Here is a 9,198-nt window from a genome sequence, read left to right as displayed (position 1 = left end):
GAATTACAGCTCACACACACACACACACACACACACACACACACACACACACACACACACACAGACTGACCTCGAGTCTCTCTCACACACACACACACACACACACACACACACACACACACACACACACACACACACACAGACTGACCTCGAGTCTCTCTCACACACTTCCCTCAGGCGGTGCTGAACTTCCTCCACTCGTGTGCCGGCTGGTGTGTCGTCACGTTTGTTCTGGGCATCTGTGATCGCCACAACGACAACATCATGATCAAACACAGCGGCCACATGTTCCACATCGACTTCGGCAAGATCATGGGAAACGCACAGAAGTTCGGCAGCATCAGGAGGCGAGTGTTTGTTGTCGTCTCGTAGTCTCTGAGTAATCGAAAGCAAACCCTTGTTAAAGAAGCGTGTGTGTGAATGCAGAGACCGGACGCCCTTCATCTTCACGCCGGAGATGCAGCGCTTCATCACAGGCGGCGGCGAGAACCCTCAGCGCTTCCATCGCTTCGTGGAGCTGTGCTGTAACGCTTACAACAGCCTGCGCACACACACACCGCTGCTGCTCAGCCTCCTGCAGTCGGTGAGACACACACACACACACACACACACACACACACACACACACACACACACACCGCTGCTGCTCAGCCTCCTGCAGTCGGTGAGACACACACACACACACACACACACACACACACCACTGCTGCTCAGCCTCCTGCAGTCGGTGAGACACACACACACACACACACACACCAGTTCACTTCACTGACTCTTTCTGTTATCCGATGGTGTCTCTGTGTGTGTGTGTGTGTGTGTGTGTGTGTGTGTGTGTGTGTGTGTGTGTGTGTGTGTAGATGCTGGCGGCCGGAATGCCTGATGTGAAGGATGTCCGGGATCTTCAGTATGTTCACAATAACCTGCGGCCACACGACTCTGAGCTCGAGGCCACTTCATATTTCACCAGGTCAGCAGAGATCAGAACACGGGAACTAATGTAGTCAAATATGTGCGAGATAATCTACATCCAGACACACACACACACACACACACCTGAAGGGGGTTTATTCTGAGATAACACACACACACACACACACACACACCTGAAGGAGGTTTATTCTGAAATAACACACACACACACACCTGAAGGGGTTTATTCTGAGATAACACACACACACACACACACACACCTAAAGGGGTTTATTCTGAGATAACACACACACACACACACACACACACCTGAAGGCGGTTTATTCTGAGATAACACACACACACACACACACACACACCTGAAGGAGGTTTATTCTGAGATAACACACACACACACACCTGAAGGGGTTTATTCTGAGATAAGTAAATAATTAGACACAAAATATTGATCTGAGTTAAATATTTTATTAGGTGTTTAAACGCAAAGCTTACGCGGAGAGAGCCGTTTCAGCGGCGAGATCAAATTAGACGGACATTTAAGAGATCCGGTATACAGTCATAACCCATATTACACAGCATTCACCACATTAATAATTACAGAGATTAGAGATATTGATTTTAGATTAAACGGTTTTACAATCGTACTTGTTTTTATCTTGTAATCCAACAGTGAACAAAACAATAGTTACAAAATGGCCGCCGCTGCGTTTGTATGAAACGAGAGAGCGAGTCCACGATACTGGACGGCACAATTAAATATCTGTACACAACATATTGATTCTACTATAGTATTAATCGCGTATTAATATTTAATCAGCTTACCAAAACTTCCATATAGGGTATAGCGCTGCTGACTCAACTGAACTGAAACACCTGGGCCACCTGTCTGTGCAAAAAAGGCCGGTCGAATCGGGGGCCTTCAACACAATTACCCCGCTGTCCTTCGAGTGTTTGTGGAGGTTCTGCTTCTTTAGGACTAGATTTTATTTTCTGTTTCAGAAAAATTAAAGAGAGCATGGAGAGTTTCCCTGTGAAGTTAAACTTCCTGATCCACAATATGGTGCAGTTTTCCTCCGGCAGACGTCCGGAGCCGCTGACTGACAGCCGGATCTCCAACAGAGCCAACATCCAGCAGGCCGTGATCCAGAAATACAGCGGCAGCGGCAGAGATGTGGTGAGATTCCTTCAGGAAGACCTTCGAGAAGAGGATTGAATGAAGAGTGGGAATGAAAGAAGTTCAGTGAAGACTATTCAACTGTGTTAATCTTTTGAACTAAAAATAAGATTATCTCAGATAAGGCAATCATACTTCAGGCTAATCTTGCTTAATCTTGGCTTATAATGACTAATAAACAGAAAAGTCAAAGTATATTTGGACAGTAAATACTTCTTTTCACACACATTGTCTTCTTTCAGGTCCTCCAGCATCTCAATAACGTACATGTTCAAATATAGAGTAATATTGTTAGTTTAACTAATGTAGATAATGTTAACAAATGAAACGGTAACACTTTACAACAAAGCATGATGATAAACTGCATGTTTACTGCATTTATTAATCTTTGTTAATGTTAATGTCAACATTTACTAATACTTTATTACAATCTTGGAAACATTATTTAATGCACTGTGAACTAACATGAACAAACAACGAACAGCTTTATTTTTATTAAGTAACATTAACAAAGATGAATAAATACTGTAACAAATGTATTGTTCATTAGTTAATATTAGTTAATACATTAACTAATGAATCCTTACTGTAAAGTGTTGCCAATAAACAATTGGTAAACCAATAAACAGTTAGCCATGTAGAGTGTTTGAGTTTGAAGCTTCACAGACAGATGAACTCATCTAATGACGCCTAAAGACAGCAATGCTTCTCCTCTGTCAGACGTACGAGCTGAAGCTGACCATCGAGGACGGTTTCGTCATCAGTCACAAGAGCTTTGCTCAGTTAGAGACGCTCCACAAGCTGCTTCAGAAGCACTTCATCGAGTCCACACTGCCCAAGTAAGAGCCGGCCCGAGGAGGTGTGTGTGTGTGTGTGTGTGTGTGTGTGTGGGGTGACTGAGTCAGTGAGTGACAAGGTTGCATGGGTGCCTGCTGTTCTTCCACAGCCGGCCTGATGAGGAAAGTGTATGTGTATGTATGTGTGTGTGTGTGTGTGTGTGAGTGAGAGCCGCACTGATCCTGATACGCTGTTCTCCTGCTTCCAGGTTCCCTCACTGGTTCCACATGTCCTTCACGGCGAGCAGGAGGATGGTCCTGCTGAACCGGTACCTGAAGGAGCTGTTCTCCGGGCCCTGCAGAGGAGTAAGCATGACTGAGCCGCTTCCCAGAGTTCACTGCACCATCACTGATGTTTCCAGGGGGTCACTGCACCATCACTGATGTTTCCCATAGTTCACTGCACCATCACTGATGTTTCCAGGGGGTCACTGCACAATCACTGATGTTTCCAGGGGGTCACTGCACCATCACAGATTTATCCCATAGTTCACTGCACCATCACTGATGTTTCCCATAGTTCACTGCACCATCACTGATGTTTCCCATAGTTCACTGCACCATCACTGATGTTTCCCATAGTTCACTGCACCATCACTGATGTTTCCCATAGTTCACTGCACCATCACTGATGTTTCCCATAGTTCACTGCACCATCACTGATGTTTTCCATAGTTCACTGCACCATCACTGATGTTTCCCATAGTTCACTGCACCATCACTGATGTTTCCCATAGTTCACTGCACCATCACTGATGTTTCCCGGAGTTCACTGCACCATGACTGATGTTTCCCGGAGTTCACTGCACCATCACTGATGTTTCACTGTGTTTATGACAGAACGAGTATGTGTGCAGCCTGTTCCTGGACGGACCGAACACCACTGGCAAATCAGGTGACTTTCAAATAATTACAATAAGATGAACTAACTTGACTTGACTTAAATGAAAAATAAATACATTTGATTAAAATAAATAAACCTTGATTTAAATAATAATTTTCATGAATTTAAATGAAGAAAATATTAAAATAAGTAAGCTTTTTTTAAATAAATAATACATTTATATATTAGATTAAAATATATAAAAATGATTTAAATGAATGAACCTTGATTTGAATAAATAATGAAGACATCTGATTAAGATAAAATGATTAAAATTAAGTAAATAAAAAATATATTTGATTTAAATAATTCATTAAAATAAATAATTGAATAATCATAAAATCATAAATGCATTTGATTCAAATAAATAAATAATACATCTTACAGTGAAGTACTATAGTGTGTAAAAAGTAATAATGTAACAAAAATAGATTTATAATCATGTTTCACACACATCTGCTGTCGTCTGGCTTTGACTTGTTTAAGGATTCATTCACATATTTTGTTCTCAAACCAGTGATATTTTGAAGATTAAATGGACTGGAATTTCTAAGCGCTTTACACTTTGACGAGAGTTATTTCTTCTGTTTAAACACTGCAATATTCCGGCAGTTCTGCATCAGTTAGCGGCTCCTCGTTTCTGTTTCAGAAGCAGACGCTCATCTCCGGCCACAGATCCAGCTCTACCTGTCATATAAAGACTTCAAACTATCTGTCATGATCAAGCACTTGAAAAATATTGTGAGTCATTTTTCAACCCTTCAACATTGCTGTTTTTATTGTATTTTTAATTTACATTATACACTGAACGATGTATAAACAATGTTTTTGTGCTAATGTTCTGAGAACATTATTAAAGACCAGATCATATTACCGCTACTGGAAGAGCGTCTTTTCATAACTTTGAAGCAGGTGTGTGTGTCTCTCTCTCAGAGGTTGTCCAACGGCTCGTGTCCGGATGCGTATGTGGTCACGCGACTGCGACCCGATCCACACGACCAGAGCAAGAGGAAGACTAAAGCGGTTCGCAGCAACGACAATCCCACATTCAATGAACTGGTGAGAGAACATCTTCATCTGTACGTGTGTGTCCGGCCGTGTGGGTCTGAGCGTGAGATCTGCTGTTTCCTCTCAGATCGAGTACCGGAATGTGCTGAAGCTCCACGGCCGTGTGCTGGAGGTCACGGTGAAGAGCAGGAAGGCTTTCGTTGCGGCCACAAACGTGGTTCTGGGGGAGAGGGTTCTGGACCAGGAGAAGTGGTTTCCTCTGGGCTTCTCTGCGGTTTAGAGACCAGCTTTACTCAGCGCTCACTGAACAGAGCCATCGGCTGTTTACATGAACTCCACGTTTCTGATGGAGATCATATCATATGAAGGAAAGATAGCGATCAGTATTAATAAAGCTCATGGGATGGAGTTTGCCGCGGTCTCCTTGGTGTCGCTGCTCATAGAGACACGTTAAAGCTTTTTAAACTATTGTGGATCCAATTCTCTGTATTCTAGACCTGCTTTGTTGTCCTTGTATTATACGTTGTGTTAGAAACCACCGATTCTTCACAGAGTTTTTACGGAGCCCCTAAAGGGACGTGGTGGTGGAAAAAAAATTTAGGATGGGAGATTTTTTTTTTCAAAACTTTTGCGTTTCCCCGAGAATTTTGCGTTCACCCGAGAAACTTTTGCATTCCCTCACAAAGATATTTGCGTTCCCACGCAAAAGTTTTGCGTCCAAAGTTTTGGTGAGAGAACATCACCAAACAGGTTTTGCGTGGGAACGCAAATAACTTTGTGAGGGAACGCAAAACTTTTGCGTGGGAACGCAAAGTTTCTCGGGGTAACGCAAAAGTTTTGAAAAAAAATTCTCTAATCTTACAAATTTTTTCCACCACCATGTCTAGGGGCTTCGTAGATTAAGTACTTTGTAATGTAAAAGTATTTTCACTGTTATTTAAGAGAGGCGAAAGAAGTTAAAATAAAGGATAAACTGAAATTCCCAGCATTTAAACAACTTCTGCTCACGTATTTCAAGCATGCTATTGGGTCATCGATGCTAAACGTCATATGCGACTACGCATTACTTTACGGAGAGCTTATGACCTACTAGCTGCGTTCTCCTTACGAACAAGTGCTGCAACGGAATAAAGTACAGTTACAAACATACTATAGTAGTTTCTAAGCCTCTAGTGTGGACTATATGATCCAATTTAAGAAAGAAGTTACGAACGGCTGGTGCAACCTGACCCCAAAACCCAACAGTGTGCTAATACTCTGAGTTAGCGGACATGCAGAGTTATTTATAGTTAGGAGAATGTCTGAAGTTGACAATCAAAATAAAGTTTGATAAAAAAATAACATTTTAAAGTTAACAATAAAGGTGTAAAATTGGATACAATTTAAAGGTCACTGTAACCCAGATTCAGAAAATCTGCCGATCCGGTGTTCCCTGATGGTGAGGAGCGCGAGGAAGACTCGTGTGCGGGAACCCTCATCATTTTCCTCCTCACCCTCATCGTTTTCCTCCTCATCCTTTTCCTCCTTCCATTCTCCTCTTATTCCTCCTTATGCTCCTCTTCCTCCTTCCCTTCTCCTTTTCCTTATCCTCCTCTTCTTCTTCCTCCTCCTCGTTCTCCTCGCCCTCCTCCTCCTACTCCTTCTTCTTCTCCCCCCTCCTCCTCCTTCTCCACCCCCTCCTCCTCCTTCTCCACCTCCTCCTCCTCCTTCTCCTCCACCTCCTCCTCTTTTTAGATCAGGGCAAACTATAGTAACTGTATATGGTGTATGTATAGACGAATCCGACGAGCGTTCTGTGTATGCTGCCATCTTGTGGCGACGCCATTACTGAGCTGTTACACCGGCATAGACATGTGCACCGGTATGTAAACAAACCTCGGTGATAACGCGAACGCACCCTCGATGACAGCTACAGCCAGGCAGAATGACTTGTTGGGTTGATGATGTTAGACAGTGGCCTCCAGTCACAGGTACAAACGATTACAGATTATTTATGAAAATAGCTTGGCAATGGCAAGCTAGCTAGGCTAACGTTTGCTAACGAGGAAACTATAAAAAGATCTGTCCATTTGGCAACAATAAATAAATAAATGAAATCAAATAAAAAAAATCATGTTTTTCATTTGTGTCCATAATTTATCTCATTTTCACATTGCAACGGGCAAGGGTAAGGTAACGTTACAGCTAGAAAGTATACATAATATTGACCAATTAGTGTTTTTAAACCATGGAAAGAGGTCAATATAACAGCGGGAGAACAATTATGTCACATAACGTTATATTTAGCTCAGGAAAGCCATTTAATGACCATAGCATGTTAATTGAATAGAAAAAATAGCAAGAGAGGAGATTTTGCTGATCACTATATCACATATTTATTATATTTTTTACTTATGTCATTAAATTATACGCGAATGTCCGCGTCTTGTACTCGCCCAGGAAATCTGTGTAAACCGTACGGCACCAGACAGGGGCAGTCGACCCGGGGTATTCACAGTGTTTTCTCTTCAAAATTGAAATTTTACTGCCACCATAGAAACAATTTATAACAGAAACTGTTTACCCACTCGACATTATACAAGGGCTAACGTTGTAGCGTTATTGACAGTCGTAAATCGCGGGCTGTTTATTCCAGTGGACGCAAGTTGCAACTAAAACAATAGGAGGCAATGGCGCAACGCTACCCAGCAACAGCTCAGTAATGGCGCCCGCTTACTTCCGGTAGTTTCGCCGGATTCGTCTATATTATATGGTTGTAACTGTTCTCCAACCTTTGAGTAGTGCTGAGACCTTGTCTATGTTGTCATCTGTGCTTGCTATACGGCTAAGGATTGGTGGATAGCCGAGAAAGCACATATTAAGACCTGGATACAATTTAAGACATCTTTTCTTAAGTCATTTTTACCTGACAATCGACGTGGAGGCAGAGAGAAGGATCAGAGAAAGAAAACAGGTAGTGGGTGAGGAGGACATTCGATCTTTTGTCTATCAGTATAGAGCTTTGTGCTTGAGGTTAAAGCCAACCATGACAGAATGGGCGATCAGACTGCAGAGCTTTGAGTTTATTGTAAAGTATCGGAAAGGCCAGTGTAACCTGGTTCCAGATACATTGTCAAGGGGAGTGGAAGAAGAAAGTCACGGCACTATAGCTCTATCCCATGCAAACAGTGCCGGTGAGCTGGGAAAATATTGGCCATGAACAAAAGGAGGATGCTACTCTCCAGCCACTGTGGGGTGAGGTAAATGAGAGTGAGGTGAAGTCTTCTAACCGAGTACATTATGTTAGCCTAAATGCTTACCTTTTCAGAAGTACTATGGACAAGAACGGGTGCCAGAATTTACAGGTTGTCATGCCCACCAACTTTCGTGAACAGTGTTTGCAATATGCACACGCCAACCCATTAAGTGGTCACCTGGGACGGATGAAGACATTGAGGAGGCTATTGGAAGTGACTTACTGGACTGAGATTCGTAAAGATGTCTGGAGGATATGTAAGGAATGTCGTCAAGTATGCCAACAGTATAAACCGTGTATTACCAAGTTTGCAGGTCGACTGCAGTCTACACCAGTGGTTGAACCAGGATACATGCTGGGGATCGACTTGATGGGACCATTGCCCAAAAGCACTCGATTGAATAAGTACGTATTGGTGGTAGTTGACTACTGCAGCAAGTGGGTAGAAATGTTCCTGATGAGATCAGCAAAGACCCCTTTTATAGCCAACATCTTAATTAAAGACATCTTCACAAGGTGGGGGACACCTGTGTATCTGGTGTCAGATAGGGGACCTCAGTTCACTTCCCAGCTGTTAAATGAGACATGAGACAATTTGCTAGAGCGGCAAAAAGTGATGCTAGAAAGGGTAAAGGAGAATGTGAGTAAAGCACAAGAACGACAAGCCTGCTATTATGATCTACGTAGGACATCAGTACAGTATCAAGCAGGAGACTTAGTTTGGATACTCACCCACCCATTGTCTTGTGCAGCAAATGCTTACATGGCAAAGTTAGCGGCCAAATGGCAAGGCCCTGCTGAAATAGTGGCACAAGTTAACAGGGTAAACTATACGGTAAAAATGCTTGAGAATCCTGGTAGTATTGACACATATCATCATGTTGAAACCATTTTACAGGACTGTCCAGCCTTCTCCTAAAGGGGCGGGAGTGTAACAGTTCTAGGGTGAGTGCAATGGTGCTTTGCCGCTTCACTAGGGGGCGATGTCCTCAGTTCTGAAGGTGAGGATGCGGATATAAGCAGAGAAGAAGTGAAGTTAGGAGGAGGTGATGAAAACATGGATGTGAGCAGTAGCTCAAGGTATTCATCTGTGGTTTAGGTTTTTGAGGACAACTTGTTATTTTCTCTGCTA

General features: G+C 42.8%; 1 protein-coding gene across 3 annotated transcripts in view; it reads left to right on the top strand.

Moving 5' to 3' along the window:
* Nucleotides 1-5,408, top strand: part of pik3c2g (phosphatidylinositol-4-phosphate 3-kinase catalytic subunit type 2 gamma) — a 17,081-nt gene extending 11,673 nt beyond the window's left edge. For 2 of the 3 annotated variants that reach the window (XM_039647475.2, XM_089135233.1), the window contains exons 24-33: nucleotides 178-347; nucleotides 427-583; nucleotides 858-967; nucleotides 1,930-2,104; nucleotides 2,825-2,943; nucleotides 3,150-3,246; nucleotides 3,781-3,835; nucleotides 4,473-4,564; nucleotides 4,757-4,882; nucleotides 4,959-5,408. In XM_039647475.2, the coding sequence (XP_039503409.2) occupies nucleotides 178-347; nucleotides 427-583; nucleotides 858-967; nucleotides 1,930-2,104; nucleotides 2,825-2,943; nucleotides 3,150-3,246; nucleotides 3,781-3,835; nucleotides 4,473-4,564; nucleotides 4,757-4,882; nucleotides 4,959-5,111 (1,254 nt within the window). In that variant the 3' untranslated portion in view covers nucleotides 5,112-5,408. The remainder of the gene's footprint in view (nucleotides 1-177; nucleotides 348-426; nucleotides 584-857; nucleotides 968-1,929; nucleotides 2,105-2,824; nucleotides 2,944-3,149; nucleotides 3,247-3,780; nucleotides 3,836-4,472; nucleotides 4,565-4,756; nucleotides 4,883-4,958) is intronic. The other variant, XM_039647476.2, reaches the window with a different exon arrangement.
* Nucleotides 5,409-9,198: the final 3,790 nt, after the last annotated feature.

This window comes from Pimephales promelas, chromosome 10 (assembly GCF_988280905.1).
Source record: "Pimephales promelas chromosome 10, fPimPro1.hap1.1, whole genome shotgun sequence".
NCBI lineage: Eukaryota > Metazoa > Chordata > Actinopteri > Cypriniformes > Leuciscidae > Pimephales > Pimephales promelas.
Note: the sequence above shows the minus strand (reverse complement) of the source record. Positions and strands in the feature narration are given on the sequence as shown.